The 19,062-nt window shown below is 33.3% G+C and overlaps 2 protein-coding genes across 2 annotated transcripts in view; both read left to right on the forward strand.

Moving 5' to 3' along the window:
• The first annotated feature begins 741 nt into the window (after window positions 1-741).
• LOC111701140 (uncharacterized) lies at window positions 742-16,363 on the forward strand. Its single transcript, XM_023472304.1, has 6 exons — window positions 742-1,139; window positions 3,720-3,872; window positions 6,885-6,999; window positions 14,261-14,689; window positions 15,670-15,750; window positions 16,172-16,363. The coding sequence occupies exons 1-6, from the start codon at window positions 859-861 to the stop codon at window positions 16,346-16,348; spliced, it is 1,236 nt and encodes a 411-aa protein (XP_023328072.1). The 5' UTR covers window positions 742-858; the 3' UTR covers window positions 16,349-16,363.
• The window catches only part of LOC111701139 (uncharacterized), a 53,822-nt gene continuing 46,204 nt past the window's right edge, over window positions 11,445-19,062 (forward strand). Inside the window, exon 1 of the mRNA XM_023472302.1 lies at window positions 11,445-11,609. The gene's annotated coding sequence lies outside the window, so the exon portion shown is untranslated. The remainder of the gene's footprint in view (window positions 11,610-19,062) is intronic.

Raw genomic sequence — 19,062 nt, forward strand, 5'->3', positions numbered from 1 at the left:
TGAAAGAAAGAATTAAACAAATTAAAGTAAATCATTTTCATTGTTTAATTAATAATTATATATCATTGAACCGTCGTCAACACAACATTTGTTGGAACAAATTAATCTTTATTTGCATGTATAAAATACATACATGTAAAAAAGTAAAAAAAATCTAGACTAAGATTTGCAAAATGAAAGAGGGCAGATATTGTTAAATAATTGTTGAATGAAGGAGCAATTTAAAATGATCACTTTTCGCAATTGTAAACATTGATGTCTAATTTCATGCTTATGGAACAGACAAAACTTTGAGGGTACCGTTGTGAATTGGGTGAATTGCCTCGCAGGATCCCGCTTGAAATTCCGTTTACAAGCTTCTTTAAATCCCTCCTCGACCTTCTAATCCCTATATACCTAGTACCAGTTAATTGTATAGCCTGTAGTCCCTGTTGTAGAGATTACTAATAAATTCCGCACAAATTAATTCATATCTAATTTGAGTTTATTACGTCCCCGGGATGGTTGTGGATGTGTTATACCTGAAACCCAGGCTCTACTTTCAGGCACCGACGGGACGGTAAATCACCCGTACTGTACAGGATTTTCACAAGATACTTTTCAATGAGTTAGCGGACTGTTTCGGGAATATCTGTTCCGAACGACCAGGGCAGGCTGGACCTGGGACAGAGTTAAATAATGTCCCGTACCGTCGGCCCTGTCTGCCCTTCCTCTGGCGAGATTTAGACCCCTGCCGTAGTGTTTAACACATTCAGTAGCCGACTAGCTGTGGAGGAGAGTGAATACTAATCAAAATAGTGAAATGGTGAATTATCCTGTTAATTCATTTTAAACCAAGTTTTAGTTCTAACAAATAAAATGGGAAAGGAAAAGGGAAAAAGTGTTGGAGGTGGTGGGAAAACAGGAGGCGTAAAAACGAGTAAAAAGTTAAAAATAAAAAAATGCGCGGGAGTTGGGACAAAATCCCGGATGAGCAGTAAGGACACTGGGAAAAGTTTGTGTAAGGGGGGCAAGCGTAAACTAGAGGTGGCGGGGGCGGAGAAGAAGGTGGGAGGAAAGAAAATAAAAGTGGAAAGTGAAGTAGAAAGTGAAACTACAAATATTAAGTATAAAAATCCAGATACTAAGAAAACAACAAGGGAAGATTGCAAGAATCAAATCAAAAACCTAAAATAAACTTTTTTTTCAGAATAACAGGATTTGTATAAATTAAGGAACTTCGTGTTTTTTTCTAATACATATTAAATTAAGGGCGTTAACAGAAAAAAAATCTATGAGGGGGGCAATTTTTTTTGCCCCCCCCCCTCTAGGAGCTCCTAGGGGGGGGGGGCTAAACAAAATTTGAACTGTAAATTCAAAACATTTCGCTTCTTGGATATCAGGCATAAGTATAAGATACTTTAAAGGTACACATATAGTACAATTACCTTGCAAGCACTACGTTATCTCTTCTTCAAACAAAACTAGCAGAAAAAAACATGTTTCTAAAAAATCGACATTTTATTATGTTGCTAAGTTAATTTTTAAACTAGAGATAGTAAAACACATTTTTGAAAATAAAAACTTAACTTAAACTTAAATTCTATTTGATGCAAAAAAGGACAAAGGTTCAGAAAATAATTATTACTTGTTAAGGTTTCTGTTGTGGAAAAAAAGTAGGAGTACAATTGTAATGTATATGATAAAGTTTTTCAGTTAAATGTATGATAGGTCTAGGGGGGGGGGGCTTGCCCACTCAGCTGTATACGTTATACGTTAAATATTTAGATTTGTAGCAAATACCTACTCCATAACAGTTTTTACTCGAGACGTATCTATCCAGGTCTACTCGTTCCCAAGATCAACCAGAGCTGGGAACTTTAGATTGGTAAATTAATCTGGAGATTAATAACAAGAGGAGAACAAGCATTATTTAATCTGGAGATTACGAAAAAGAGGAGATCAAGCATTAAACCCGGTATCCATTATTCAAAAGTTTCCAGCTCAGGACTAACGCTTCGTTCCTGAATGCCACAAAGGCAATATCGAAACCATGCTTAACTCTCAGGTTTCAAAGGACATACAGTCCCAAATCTCAACCAGACTTAACTGCCTTGTTATAAAAGCCACACAGGCTATAGAAATTGCTACACAGGCAATTTCTCAACCTGGCTTAACTCCCCGGTTCTGAAGGACACATGGTCCAAATCTCAACTCGTATAATTCAACGAGGACCCAAGCTATCTTTCAAGCTATATTCGATCAGATTGCCAATTATCAAGGCAGTATCTCTACTCGTATATTTCAACGAGATCACAAGCTATCCTTCAAGCTATATTGGATTCAATACTAAATCAACTAGCAAAGATCTCTGCTTATAAACTAGCAAAGATCTCTGCTCGTAATGTTTCAACGAGTCTAATACCGTAATTAAAGCAGAGTGTCAATCAACTGATCTGGTTTTCGTATTTCATATTCGAATTTGGTTATTTACAGCCTAATAACAAGGTATGAGCGGTTAATGCATATACGTATTAAATCACATTTATGGTATGACGAAGTTCTATCTATCTATGAACCTGGAATGGGTTAATCGCATAACAGAATTAGCGTAGTTACTAAAGAAACAAATTACGACGTATATTACATTAGGCCCCAAGTTTTGCTACAGATTTAACCAAACCATTTAAATTTCAAGGACAAGCTAAACTGAATTCAGATATTGCAAGAACTGTAAAAGTAATTTCAAGTGACCTGCCATTTAATGAGAAGATCCATTAAAACAACGGCATGCCAGATTCAGAAAGGTATTCTTGAAACCTCTGTCTGATTATATCAATGAGGAAAATATCGTCATTTTTACATCTTGCAATAACCATCGTTGTCAAATATTTCTGCAGCACAAGTCCGCAAGTCAGATTTTTAAAGAATGCCATAATTTAAAATTATCAATTTCAGCCAGACAATTAAGGATCGCACATCAAAATAAACCAATTGACAAACAAAGATTACTACTTTATATATCTATTTTACCTTAATGAAATGACATGGCTATTAAAACAAATTTTAATAAACTATGACCATTTCTATTCACAATTCAGTAGTTCAGAAGTTCAGCAGTCTAAAAAAAAAACAATGATTTTAGGTTTTTATTGGTCCAGTATATGATGTAAACCCTAAAAGCTACATTTCCAATTCTTACCTTTTCTTGTTTTACCATATTTGTATCCTGAACTCTAAATTTAGGATTATTTATTTATTATTTATTTAGGATTAGGAAATTTAGGACTTTTTATTCCATATAAACCTATTCACCTGCCCATTTTGGCTCCTTACTTCAATGATTTTCTTGAAAAATTATCCCTTTCCCCTTCCAGTATGTTAGCGATTAATTTTTTAAAAAAGTTTCCAAAAGGGAGGAAAGTCCAGTTGAAAAAAACTTTTTCTCTCCCCCCCCATTTTTTTTTATCGAAATTCATTTCCTTCTGAGGGGCGAGGGGAGGGGGTATCATCTAAAATTAACATACCCCTGCAGTCAATGGTCTGTTTTAGAATCTATCTTTTCTACATATCCGTTTTTTCTCTCTCTCTACACACAATACATACTCCCAGTTGTCTGTTTCCAGCCTTACCTCTGAGAAATATTGAATGATGTAACCCAACCTGAAATTCATCCAGATGGAAATTAAAAATAATATTTTTGGACCGAGAATCGTGACTCGAGCAATCTCTAACTGCAGGGGAGTACATGACTCCAACAAATCCGGGAAACTTTTAAGAAAAGTTGGGAAGAAGGATAAAGAACCGGAAGTGAAACCGGAAGAAAAGAAGATTATGAAGAAGAAGAGGAAAAAGATTGATAAAGGTATCCTGGCCCGAAGGAAACTTGAAAGGTTAGTTAATTGTTTTGTTGTAATCAGTAAATATTAAAGATATATATGCATTTTTAATTTTAAATTTAATCGTTTTTTTATCAAGCTTTGTTAATTTAAACCCAGGTTATAATTTTACTCTTACTTTTTATTGATTTTTAATTTGCTGCAGCTTTTTTTAATCTAACAGATTGCATTATTTAAACTTATCAAATCTTCGGTTTCATTAAAGCGATTTTGACATCAGATGCTTAACAACTTAATTATTAGTTTATCCAGTTTTAGAAAGAGAGAGAGATAAGCATATTTATTGAAGTCTCTCCCCCCTCCTTCTTATGAATTGGAAAAGGATTTTTATCAGCATTAATTTTAGTGAACATTGTAAACACAGTTCACCCAAAATTACCACTTAACAATATTTAAACACATATAATCTGCCACATAGTATCCAAGTCAATAAAATCTGCCACAAATAGTATTTTAGTCCGTAAAATCTGCCATAAATAGTATTTTAGTCCGTAAAATCTGCCATTAATAGTATTTTAGTCCGTAAAATCTATAATAAATAGTATTTTAGTCCGTAAAATCTGCCACAAATAGTATTTTAGTCGTAAAATCTGCCACAAATAGTATTTTAGTCCGTAAAATCTGCCACATATAGTATTTTAGTCCGTAAAATCTGCCACAAATAGTATTTTAATCCGTAAAATCTGCCACAAAGAGTATTTTAGTCCGTAAAATCCGCTTTAATAGTATTTTAGTCCGTAAAATCTGTCACAAATAGTATTTTAGTCCGTAAAATCCGCCACAAATAGTATTTTAGTCCGTAAAATCTGTCACAAATAGTATTTTAGTCCGTAAAATCTGTCTCAAAGTGCATGAAGTCTGCAACCCGCCACAAAATCTAATTATTCAATTTCTTATTCAGTTTTAAAAATTTTATTTTCGCCAACTTTTGAAGAATCATTTTTTGGGCTCTTATTCCTCCAAGTTATGTTTCAAGTGCAGTCTAAACGTATAAAATATATATGGTTTGCAAACTTGAGTGCAAAACTTGGCAATAGTTGTGCATATTATATATTTATGTTGAGATACAACTCAAAATCTTGCATTCTTCAAACTTTCAACAGTTTTGGGAAAATAGTTAGGAAATGATTTGTTGAAATAAAACAATAAAGTAAAGCAAATATTTAGCAATATTTTTCTAGTCCCCTCTCAACCACTCAACGCCCCCCCCCCCTGGCCCTTCAGGATAATTTTTTTTATCAAAGTTAGGATTGAAAGAAAAAATTAAAATTTATGTTACATTATAGATTTACTATTCCCCCCTCCCCCTCCGTACATACAAACATGTATATTTTGATAACAAGGAAATATGATCCCAGCGCGGCGTCTATTTATTATGTTTATTTTTAGCTTTATTTTTTAATTTTTCCACTGTCTAAATAAAAATTATGTTATGAACTAAATTATTTGACTCTTTACTGGGAGTTTTAAACAAATGCTACTTTCTGAATAGGGCAGCTGCTAGTTATGGTTTAATTTATAAAACATTTTATAAGTTTAACAAACATCTAAACTTTTAGAGCATTTCGCATTTCTATTAACAATTTTAACTTTTAACCATTTTTGCATTTTTTTTTGCATTTTTTTGGACAATTTTGAGTACTTATCCTTCCCAACGAAGTAAATGAGTTTTATTTCCTGCAGAATCATGTATTCCTTTACCCCCAAGCGATATGTACACTGTAATTATGTGTATTATTAATATTAATAGTTCTTAATTGATATTTGGATTGGTAATTCATTCATTCAATAATTCAATTCACAAACCGGTTTTTATTCCTTTGTTTTTAAAGGAACATTATTAAATATATATTACATTATTTTTTTTATGAAAACTTGAAATCAGAACTGTAGTATCCTTCATCTAGAACGTTTGATCTCGATATCCAATTTGGGAACTTTTCATTTTGATGATAAATGTTTGATCCTTCAATTTAAGTTATCCCTGCAGGGTTGACCAGCATGGGAAAGCGGAGATAAATCCTAGAAAACCGTAGGTCAGCTTGATCCCTGGGGTTCATCACACAAAGTTCTGACTTCTAATTAGATTTAAAAAAAGATGTCTTGTTTCCGATTTATTTCTGTGTAAGAAATAATAATATTTAAATCAAATCCTATCAAGGGACAAGGGAAGGGGAAATTGTTTTAATGCTCTGAAGAAAAATGCAAAATTGGAGTTTAAGGATATGAGAAGTGATTCTCTATTTAAAAAAAAGCAACATGTTCGAATCACAACGGTGTTTTCTTATCTTGAAATGTATTTAATTCTGATAATTGCTCCATCTTTTCTGAGGCAAGAAACGTGCAGATAACCTAAGCAGAGAAACCACAAATGAAAATAAACAGTTTTCAAAAAGAAAGCTTTCACTATTGTGAATCGGACAGGCCAGAGCTCTACTAAGTTTCAATGAACAGTCACTTAAATTTCGTGTACAGTCCTTTACCCCCTCCTAAAAATCACCATACTTTGATTGGCAAAATTTAATTTAGAAAAGGGTTGTTTTGAATTTCCTTTTTTAACAAAATAGAAAATAGATTTAATCTAAGTTTTCAGTATTAATGTAAAAGATCAAAGAGAGAAGAAGTAAATTAACTTTTTTGTGTTAAATGTTTTAATTTCTTTTTAGGTTTTTATTTTGTTATACTCAATTACCATCCAAATTCCTTTTTATGCAATAAAAGTTGTCAACCTTCCAGAATTTAATCGAAGGTATCTGTCTAGATTTTTTCTTATTTTTGTATATAATGGATTTTTGAATAACGTATTAAAGGTTACTTTGACTTTCTCTTTTATGTATATAATATTGACCTTTAGTTTGTTTACATCCAATAAACGTTGAAACGACTGAACCGATCGGTGCCATTTTGATTGTAAATCTACCAATAAAACCAGAAAACTGTGCGAATGGCTTGCGGGAAGATAAACAACAAAAAGCAACTTGTAACCAATAATTTTTAATCTTTAAGGATGAAGAAGGCGGGTTTCCTCTCCCCGCCTCCCCGCCGTTCTGCCGCCCTGAACGCCTCGGCTATTATGAATTGTATGATGGATAGCTGGCCGAATCATCATCTCAAAATTAAGGTAAGGTTATGTTATTGTTCTTCACGTGCGAAAAAGATCTAAATCCATATCATTCGGTTTGCTAAACCTATTCAGCTTTCCTTTTTTATCTTTCTTTTAACCTTTAATCATTTAAATATTTTCTCTACTTTTTATAGTCGAAAATGACCCTCTATTTATCGAGTGCAATGTCCGATTAAAACGGTACGCTTTTAAACTTTGTATAAGAAAGAGTGAATGAGATATCCTAGTTTTTCGGTGAAGAAAAATTGATTTTTTGTTTCTCCGATGAAGGAAAAATGGTACCATTGTGAATCGACATGCCACTCTATAAATAAAATTAAGATTAAATAAACTGGACCTCCCCATCTCCCCCATCTCCAGCTCCCCCCTCCCATCTCTATGGACCAGTGTTTGGATTGGATGGTGATGCAAATTAAATTTATACTCCGCACTTCTCTGATTAATATCTCAACTGCCAAGGATCATCTTGCAGATTTATTTGCTAACTTTAAACTCTGCAAAATTATGTAACGTTTCGTCAGATTAAAAGGATATAGAAGTGGTTTAAGGAATTGAAGGAGTGGAAAATATATTAGAGAAGTGATGAGAGTTTTGGGAGTGCAAAGAAGTCGGAACCGGAAGAATGGGACAAATCGGAAGATGAGTAAAATGGGATTTATTTTAAGTATTGGGAAGATTTAAATGGAAGATATTGAATAGAGGGAAGATGTTAAATATTGGAAAGATTTTGCATATTGAAGAGGATTTTGAATATTGGAAGGATTTTGAATATTGAGGAGGATTTTGAATGTTGGGAGGATTTTGAATATTGGGAGGATTTTGAATATTTGGAGGATTTTGAATATTTTGGAGGATTTTGAATATTGAGGAGGATTTTTAATGTTGGGAGGATTTTGAATATTGGGAACCTATTCGATCCAAAGTTTTGAGTAAAGAGGTTAACTTCTGTATAGTATTCTGAACCTATTCGATCCAAAGGTTTGAGTAAGGAGTTCCACTTCTGTACAGTATTCTGAACCTATTCGATCCAAAGGTTTGAGTAAAGAGGTTCACTTCTGTACAGTATTCAAAACCTATTCGATCCAAAGGTTTGAGTAAAGAGGTTCATTCTGTACAGTATTCTGAACCTATTCGATCCAAAGGTTTGAGTAAAGAGGTTTACTATTAAACTGTATATAGTATTCTGAACCTACTCGATCCAAAGGTTTGAGAAAAGAGGTTCACTTCTGTATAGTATTCTGAACCTATTCGATCCAAAGGTTTGAGAAAAGAGGTTCACTTCTGTACAGTATTCTGAACCTATTCGATCCAAAGGTTTGAGTAAAGAGGTTTACTACACTGTATACAGTATTCTGAACCTATAAGAAGTAAAAGAACGTGATTCATCTTTAAATAAAAACTTATTTGAGGGATTTTTTTATTCGATATTCTGAACTGAACACTTCATTTTTCATCTTTTAACCTAGTTTGAAAGAGATGTGTAGAGTGAAGGTAAATTCAATTTATATTCTAAAAATATTTAGTTGACGATTTTAAAAATATTTTGGATGCATTTAAATGGACTGACGTTGAAATTTCAATAGACTACATTGTAAGAAGTTCGATTCATCATTTTACATTGCAAACCTCTGTTAAAATTTTTGGAAGAAATTGTGGTTTTTCTAGATTTAAATTGTGTAATTCTGACAATTTTCTCCATTGTTTCTGTAGCAGAAATCTGCAGTACACTTCAACAGAGAAAGCATACTGGAAAATAATCAAAATATGAATTCTCATTCTTTATTGAGCAATCAAAGCTTTTTAGGGTATTGTTGTGAATCGCAATGTCAATCTATAAATGTCGAGTAACATAAAATAACGCGCACACAGTCCCTTTAAAAATTTGACGTAACATGCCATAAAAATGTCTGATTAATATTGATGTTTAGTAATTTATTATTCAACATTTAATATGTATACACTACAGATTAGATTCTCATTGAGCTATATAACCATTTTTACAGGACTGCAGCCTTGTCCCCGGAGGGAGGGGGTGCAGGGCCGCTATGAGCCCCGCAAAATGGTCTTCGAGCCTCTGGATTCGCAGATGAGTATTTAAAATCACCTAGCGCTTTCCCTATCCTTAAGAATAGATATTATAGAAATATGTCAACAATTTTGTAGAAAAAATATTTGATACTTAAAGTGTTATGCAATGTTTTTGGGTATTCAAGAAAACACTGCATAACTTTAAAATTCAGTGATGGTGATGGACCAAACCTCTGTAGAGTAAAAAAGTAGATGTTAGTTCCACATTTATTGAAAATTTATTTCGGTCTGGGTTGACCCTCGTCAGTTCTTGAGATTGTTTCTTTACAAAGATTAAAAACATTAAAAACACTGCATAACTATTTTTAAAGATTAAATATTTTCATTAAAACATGTTATTTATTACTTCTATAATATATATCTATTCTAACGATTAGGGGTAGCGCCAGGTCATTTTAAAGACTCATCTGCGAATCTAGAGGCTTAGAGGCCATTCCGCGGGGCTCATGGCGGTCCTGCACCCCCTCCCTAGTCCACGTCAAAACATATTTGTCTAAATATATTCAGATCCCGCAGCGCACTCAAGGATATTTATGCAGTCAACGTTTACAGTTTTGCCTCTTCAACTATTTTAGAAAAATTTCTCCATTTTCTGCAATATTTATATTGACCCTAAATCACATTTCGGTAGGAAAATATTGTAAATTTTGACCGTATTTGCCTGTGTGAAAAATGTGGATTCTCTGGGATATTTGCAGGGATCATTTGATTTTACTCCCCACTCCTATCCTTCATTTATTTCAAGCTGAACAAAAAAACTTAATTTTTATGAAAAAAATTGTTAAAGGGACTGTAGGCGGGATTCCAAGTCACCTTCCACGCAAGGTGACCATGCCCGATACACAATGGTACCCTTTAAAGCTTTGTCTGATCAAGTATGAACTAGGACATAAATGTTTATAATTATGATTATTTTCAATTGTGCAGTTTCTCTGCAAAAGTGACTTGCGCATTTCTACAGCAAGAAAACATAAAGGAAGTATCAGAATTAAGCCTAAAAAAATGACAATACAAGTGTACGGTTGTTAACGGGCCCTTGCCATCTGTGCATGGAAGATCACAGTCCCTTTATGCTTTAGAATATAATTTACTTGTTCGTATCAAATCAGAACTGAAGGTAAAAATAATAAATAATATTAATAATAATAAAGAAATAACAGGGAAAACTTAGATTTATCATTGTTTAAAATATCAAGGATAATCCTAAAAACAGGATATTTCAATTTCCCCGTAAAATATTTTTCTAAACTGAACCCACCTTTGATCCCTGGAATCTTGACGTTTTTGAATGATTGGACTTCAAACTCAAGAACTCACAAATAGGCTTACATGCAGTGCGCGTATAGGCTTGGAGCTGACAAGCATATGGTTCGCTGACAGGCTGCCCATGACTAGACAGCTAGACTAGACCGGGTCAACTTTGAAGTGTCCCAATACAAAACCATACTAATTCACTCTTATTTTTGTAGTCATATATTAACATTTGATTGTACAACACTCCTGTTTTCAGCTAAAGTTTAAAGGAGTAATTGGTAAAACCCTGATAGATTTGTTCATCCTTTGGTTGACTGTGATGCCAACAAAATGCGGATATTGCTGATTTCTTTCATATTCTTTATCCAAAAAAGTCAGAATAATTGTTGTCTTTGCTTTCTAATTTAATTAAAAAACTATGGATTTGTTTTTGTAAATTTGTTTCTGCAAATATGTTCAGAAGTCGGAACTGTGCTGTGAATATCGGGATAATTAAGGATTGATGTAAAAGTACCCAAATTGGATATCGAGATAAAGCATAGAAGATTATCAAAACTTAACACAAAGTTCCAACCATTTACCACTTTTATAGAGAAAATTAGATTTTTAGGTTTCAGTATTTTCTCCAGTATTGTGGACAGTTTATCTGTATCATTTTAATACAGTAGTCGGCCTTTAAATCAATACAATAAAGACGACTTTTAGATTTAATTTTTTATTTTTAAAGGGAGTAATTGCGAAAAATGAAAGGGCTTATGAGTCGCTTTTAAGGATTTTTTCCTTATAGATGCAACAGTTAGAAGTAAGATTAGTAGTAATCAAAAGCGCTTATTTTTCACCCTATGCCTAAACCCTCTTTATTTTTTCGCGAACACTCCCTTTAACAAGCTTTTTTCAAGTTACAAGTTTACACGCAAACAAAGAGAAGCTGGTTATTGACAGTGTCTCTTTTTATCTTCGTTAATGTGTATCGTTGTTGTTGGAAAGCTTGGTAAAAATAAAAAAATTGATATCGAAAGTCGTTTTTATTGTATTAATATATATGACGATGACTGTAGTTTGGTTTCTTTGATAAATGTCTATTCTGTTTATCAAGTTGTTGAATTGCCAGATAAAAACCGAGCTTCCAGATTCTTCTCCAAACCAAACCGAGCCTCTTCAACCCGAGGCGAAAGAAGATGCAAAACCATGGTTTGTACAACCCGTTGTACAGTCCACATTAACTACCGTACATACAGCTATTGTACAGAAAAATAACACCTCAGGCATGGGTTTAAATAACATTTTATTGCGACTTTTTTCCGACTTTTGAAAATGTGTTAATAATGAAACAGAATTAGACTGTCATTTTTGTAAAAGTATGAAATCCTTGAAAATTAAAGTCGTCAGTTTTTTTCATTAAATCCCCTTTTATGCTTCGAAATTCATAAAAAATATTACATTTTTTAAGGATTTTGAGGCACGTTTTAATTTCGACGGGGGGGGGGGGGTTCAAGTATTCTTGATATCTCTAATGCTAAGAGTCTGTAAGATTTCTTTATTTTCCCTTGGCTGCATCTATACATCATTAGTCCCCAGATATATAATATATAATATATCAGACTTGGATTAGGTGGGGGGGGGGATACAGAGATGTTTGATATTATCAGATAGATGGATAGTTTAGGGTTCTAGAAATGTCAAGTAATGGATCAGGAGAATATATCGAGGAAGAAAATCATTTAATCAAATATTGTCAAAAGAGATAAAAATAGAGACAAGGATTGAAGAAAATTACGAGAAAAAAGAAAGAAAGAAAAAAGTAAGAAAGAAGAATGAGAATAAATGTAAATGAACGAGTAAAGAAATGCGAGGAACGGAAAATATAGAAGAAAAAAGAGATAAAATAAGATTATAAATAAAACTTGAAAATAAAAAAGTGAGAGTTAAACATTATATCGTTAGAACTGAAGAGTGTCAACCCAGACTGAATTGTATTTCCAAAAAATGTGGACCTAACACAAATTTATTTACTCAGTGAGGTTAGGAGCATCATCTACACAAAATTTAAAATTTAGAAAAAATCTTAAATAGATCGCAGCAATACAACTTATAATCTACAAAAGCAAAATAATATTATGAATATTAAAGTATGACGTGTCTAAAATATTGCGGATAATATTAAAATATATAATATTGCACCTTATGCTTGCATCATATTGTATTGAAATAAAACAGGTCGTAATCCACGCATGAGAGAATGCTTTCAAGCAGTCGGCCTGGGATTCAGGCAGCCTTCAAGGGACTGTATGCGATTTCAAGTGACCCTTAATTTATAGCGATGCATGACCGATTCACAATCGTCCTTTATTTGATTGAAAAAGAGAGCAAGATATCGTAGATTGTTCTTTTTTTCGTGAAAATATTAAGTTTTTTAAAATTTTTTTTATCTCTGCTGTTACATATCTGCAAGTCATTTCAATAGAAAACTGTAAATGGTATCACGCACCTCTGACCTTTTAGTAAAAGTAAATTCAACCTTAAGTCTGACCGCGTCAACCTTGTTGCACCGGCTAGTCTTATTGAGTGTCTGCTTTACTACCCAATGCCCAGTCGATACAGTACAAACTGGGACCGGAAAGATTCACCCGGCTCGGAAATTCAAATGTACTACGGCTGCCCGTGGTATAAAACAATTATAAATATTAGATAGAAATTTTTTTCTGTGGGTACCATTTGGAATCGAACATGCAAGTGCAACCAATAGATGGTTACTTGAAATTATGTCAATATTCCCTTTATGTACCGTTACACCCAGAAATCAGTGAAAGTTATGAAATATATTTTATGAACATGAAAATGAAATATTTTATAGGAAAATAAGTTGTTGTGTATGGAGTATGAAAGTAAAACAAATAAAATGTTAAAGTATGGGACGGATTGAAAGATGGGAAATCTTTGTCTTTTTTGCACAGCAGACAATGACGCGTCTTAATAATTGTTTTGAATCTTTATGACAGAAACAATCTCAAGAACTGACGAGGCTCAACCCAGGTCCCATGGACCAAAATATATTATCAATAAATTTGAAACTAGCATCTACTTTATTAACTCTTTCGATGTTAGCTCTAGTATCAAAACCAAATTTTAAATAAGCTTAGCTAATCGCCATTATTAAAATGAATTTGAGAGTGAAAGAAAGAGATGGGAGCGCGATTGTTAAAATTCTTTAAGAGAGAACCCCATATTTGTTAAATAAATGTAACAAATAACCACAAAGAACTCCGACCCCTCCCCTTTTTTGATGACAAAGCATATTTCTTTATTATTCATATTCATATCTACTGCTTAGCTGTCAGTTAGTTTATCAGCATAAAGAAACAAGGGTTATTATATAATCTCTTATACAGGGGCACTCTCCACTAAACTCCACTTTTTCTTCGGTCAGAGTACTGAAAATCACTTTACTTAACACCGAAAGCTTAGTTGAGGGCGTCCTTAAAGGGACTGTCTGCGTAATTTGAAGTGATCCTTGGTAAAACAAATAACTTGTGCAGAGGAACCACAAAATAATCCATTCATCAGTTAGAAACACAAAGATATCTTAGTCATCCATCATCAGAAAAAAACGTTTTATAGGGTATTGTTGTAAATCGGAGATACCACTGTAAAAATGGAGGGTCAGGTCCCTGTTACATCCTTTCAAGTATTTATTTGATTAGTATTATGCATCATAACAAAGTTCAAATATTTTTAGAAATTAAAATGCTAACTTTTAAGGGTTAATTCTGTTTTTTAACAAAGTTCCTTGCATTCCAATTCTTTTCTTTTGACTAAATCATTTGATCCAATTACAATTTAACTTAATTAATCTGCCGGTTTGAGACTTCATCTTTTATTAAACTGTGAAACTATTTTCACTCTTGTATTATTTCAGGTGGAACCGCAGGACTCTGAACCCGAGGATTACATCCCAACTCACAAACATAAAATAGAGATTGACACAAAACCTTCCACGTCAAAATGCGCAGAGTCCAAACCCTTAACGGTAAAATCTCTAGATGCCAAAATCTCAAAACTTTCCGAGGAAAATTTACCCAAGGAGAAAAAATTGTCCAAATCCACGAAAATTGTGAATAAACCCAAAAATAAATCTACCGGTGAAAGATCCCGTTCTAAAGAAAATCCGGAAGAAAAGAAAAAGTCCGCGAAACTTAAATCTGTGTCAAAGAAGTCGGCAGGTGATTCCACAGATTCAGACCTGGACAAGTCCCCGCGTGCCACCAAACCCAACCCGTCCGTACAAAAGTCTAAAAAGGATCGATTAACAAAGAAGAAGAAAGAGAAGAAATCTAATAAAGTAAAGGTAGGTCATTGAAGGGATTATAGACATAATTTAAGTACCTCCATTTTTAGAGTGGCATGTTTTATTCACAAGGGTTCCTTTAAAAGTTTTGTTTGATTAAGAATGTATTAAAAATTGCTTACTTTAAATTTCTGTGAAGTGAATTGCGCATTTTTGCTTCAGAAGCAATGGAGGAAATGTCAGAATTGATCATATTTTAGCAAGAAAAACGACAAATCTTCCACATTATTGATCAGATAAAGGTTTAAAGGGTACTATTGAAAATCGGACATGCCCTACTTTTTTATTAATGTTGCTTAAAATTACAAAGACATTCTCTTTATCGGTATTTTTTTATAATGTTCGTAAATATCATTATTTGATTGCATGTTGCTTGAAATATATATTTTTATTTATTTTCGACCAATTGAACAATATCTGATAAATGCCAAGCTGATTTTAATATTATTTTTAGAATTTTCATGAATTATATTATTAGTGAGGTGGAAGAGAGAGGGGGGGGGGTCTATTTTTCTTTTTAAGTTTAAACATATGTTTTTGACACAAACCAGATTAAATAAATCGGATAATGTTGACATTAAGCTGTTCTACACATAATTGGTTTAATTATCGTTGCTAGAAAAACAGTTTGGAAACTAGCGCAGTGAAAGTTCATCTCTTTGGGAGAGAAATAATAGAATTACAGTTTCCCAAGATGACAGGGGGCCCCCTTGATGGAGAAACTAGATAAGAAGCAACTTAAACATTACACTGAAAGTGTACGTAGTTGAACTGAGACTGCAGTTTTATAGAGAACAATTTTAGGATTAATTTGTTACCAATATGAGATGTATTTTCGGTGTATATATGAGTTACACAGCCGGTCTCTCCCTTTAAGGGAGAACTGATTTTGCCCAAAAGTGAATACACAGGAATCATGATGGGATATAGAATAAAAAAAAATATTAATAAATTGACCAATATTAAAAAAATATATTTAGGTTGAGATGAAAGATTTGATTGTTGGACGAAGAATGGCAAGCATGAACGCTAGTGCCATGATGACCGCTACTTACGGAAAGGTCAGTAATCTATAAAGAAAAATAATTTATATGGACTGTCGAGAGTTGAGGTCAGGTGATCTCCTTCTATAGAGGGACATGTCTGATTCATGACAGTTACTTTTAAACCTTTATCTGAGTAAAACTTTCGGAGATATCCTTTTGTTAAATATGAAAATTTATAATTTTCAATTGAAGGTACTTTATTCGAGTTACTTGCGGATTTATGTTCTAGAGAAAAAGAAGTAAAATAACAGAATATTTTTTTTAAAAGCACGGATATTTTTCTCAATGTTAATAAGATTGCATTGTCGTTAATTGCATCTTAAAATGGAGGTTTATTTGAAATTACGACTAAAGTACCGTTTAAGCTTGAAAATAAAAATTAAGACTTGGAAAATTTCGGTTTAAGAGGAATAGAAATGGAATTATTTATTTACAGGAAACGTTTAAGCGCACTGCTGATCCTTTGAAAATGGCAATAGAAGCAAGCTTGCGCGAGGCGCGCGAGAGAGAAATGCTGGTCAAACCGGCAACCATAGAAACACAGGAAAACAACTTGATAAAATTCAGATTTTGTTATTTATATTTTTTTGAAAATACAAAAGTGTTTTTCTAAAGAAATATGGCATCAAGGTGAAAGCAACACAACAACTATGTCACGAGCCGCAAGCCCTGGGTCTAATACTGATTTAGAAGTCACTTCAGTTTTCGACACGGATGGTTGGATATCCCTGAATTCACTTGTTTAAAAACTTTAAGTTTCTATGCCTATCTTTGAAACCTGAGGCCGAATTTGAAGAATTTGAGCCGTGGCTTGAATTTGAGACGCGGCTCAATTGAAACCGGGTTTTGGAGGATTTGAGTCGCGGCTAAAATTTATTAAATTCGGACTCGGATAGTGTAAACCGTTGATCTTTAAAACTTTGACTATTAAATCAAGTAGAATCCATTGTTGGAAATATCAAAGGCCTTCGAAATCAGACTCGAAAGATATAGCGATCAAAAAACCTTAGATTTTGAGTTTATATTAAAAAGCACAAATTATTCAACAATTTCGATTTTACTCTTTTACATTAATAACCAGGCTTTTCGCGCCAAATTTCTGTATAACGATTTAGCTCTTAATTCGTAACTCTTTGTGCTCTTTGTGCCATTTTTCGCAGATTTTTTTAGTTTAAATTCGCGCATTTTTAAAAATGATAAATGGTGACTGTTTTTATCGGGCAAACTGCAAAACTTATCATCTTTAACCATACATAAACCTTCCCTGGGGTATGTGAGTTACCACAATCAATAGGTTCAGTCCTTTTGACGTTTTTTTGGATACAAACAAACAGACAAGGAAAGTATTTAATATATAATTTTTTACTTAGTTAAATTGATTCCGTACGCTGAAGTTTCCAAAAAGATACTTGTTAACGTTTAGATAACAAGTAAAACATCAAGAAATACAATTTGAGAGAATCCAATTAACCATCAGCTTCCTATTTAACGATCAAAGGGGTTTCTAAGAAATGCAAATTAGTTTGTTTAAGCTGAAGCTGTTTAAAGGAATTATCGCGGAAATGTCAGGGAGGTCACAATGATCTAAAGGTTGTAAGCTTACACGCAGAAATCAATGAAAATTTTGTCAATTACTTCATGACAACAAAAGCAAAATAGGAGTGGAGTGCTTAATGTTCTAAAATGTCGAGGCTACAAAAAAGAATAAGGGAGTTGGTGAGCTAAAATCAGATGTAACACTTCAAAATCTTGAAAATTTATGCAACTTTTTATAGCAGTCAGGTTCTATTTGGTACAGGAGAATTAAAAACCTTATTTTCATGTCTATAAAAGGTTTTTAAATTCAATTTTGAGAAAAATAGTTCTTCATTCCCCGCAGATATATGGGATACTTCATTTTCCGCAGATCACGGGCAGCCGTAGTACATTTAAATTTCCGAGCCGGTTCATTCTTTCCGTTCCCAGTTTGTACTGTACCTAGCTCTATGGACAGGACTAGCCGGTGCAACAAGGTTGACGTGGTCAGACTTTATGCTTCATATAGGTTGAATTTTCTTTTACTAAAGTGGCAGAGGTGCGTGAGCTACATGGGATAAATTGAAAAGAATCCGTTAACCCTTTTTACTTGTCGATTTTACGATAAAGATTTTCTTAATAAAGTTCTCGTTTGTCTGATATATTTCTAATAAATCATGATATTGATATCAATCAGAAAATGATAGAATGACGGAAGGATCGTGCAGAGTCTTACTCGGNCTGGTATTCTGGTATTTTAGGTATTAATGTCTGGTATTCTGGTATTTTAGGTATTAATGTCTGGTATTCTGGTATTTTAGGTATTAATGTCTGGTATTCTGGTATTTTAGGTATTAATGTCTGGTATTCTGGTATTTTAGGTATTAATGTCTGGTATTCTGGTATTTTAGGTATTAATGTCTGGTATTCTGGTATTTTAGGTATTAATGTCTGGTATTCTGGTATTTTAGGTATTAATGTCTGGTATTCTGGTATTTTAGGTATTAATGTCTGGTATTCAAAAATCAGGAAATCAACACTTAATCCTGAATTGAGTTTAATAAGTTTTAATTACTGAGGTTTTATGATATCGATTCTGGATCAGTAGTTTCGTGGAACCTAAGCCCTGAATACTCCAGAAGAAATTCTGCGCCTATACATTTTTCGAGATGTACAATTAAAAAACAAAGGATTAGACTTCAGAGACGATTGTACGGAATTTATGTTGTTTGTTTCGTATATTCATGATTCTCTGCAACTGTAAACTTATTCGTTTCTTTGCCAAATCATTAAATAAGCCATTCGATCACTATGTCTAAGTCTGAATACATAATTTAACTTTAGGATCGTCACATTTTAAGAGTTTCCGATCGTACAGTCATCTCATTCTTTGTGGCTAACACTGTAATACAATATTGGAAGGAAAGTAAGTTATGTATCTTCAACTTTTTAACTATTTGAAATTGGTGGATGTGAATGTGAATGAATAATGTAATCTCTGTCTGGCTGTTTGTATGTCCGATCACAACTTAGGAAGCACTTGACCGATTTGCTTCAAATTTAGATTGGGGAACTCGAGAGAACCACGGGAATGTTATTAGCTTGGTTTGGGATTCTTAGTTAAGTGGGTCCACTTTCATGGGAATAAAATAGATACAATCGTGATTTACGACCAAGCGCGGGTAAACGGCGGGAGTAACCATAAATACCCTGGGCAACGCTGGGTTCTCAAGCTAATACTGATTAAAGTATATGAAGTTAAGCCAGTTTTTTTAATTACTATTTCCTGATTTGACGTAATTTGATTTTTCC

The sequence above is a fragment of the Eurytemora carolleeae genome, unplaced genomic scaffold, assembly GCF_000591075.1.
Source record: "Eurytemora carolleeae unplaced genomic scaffold, Eaff_2.0 scaffold85, whole genome shotgun sequence".
Taxonomy (NCBI): domain Eukaryota; kingdom Metazoa; phylum Arthropoda; class Copepoda; order Calanoida; family Temoridae; genus Eurytemora; species Eurytemora carolleeae.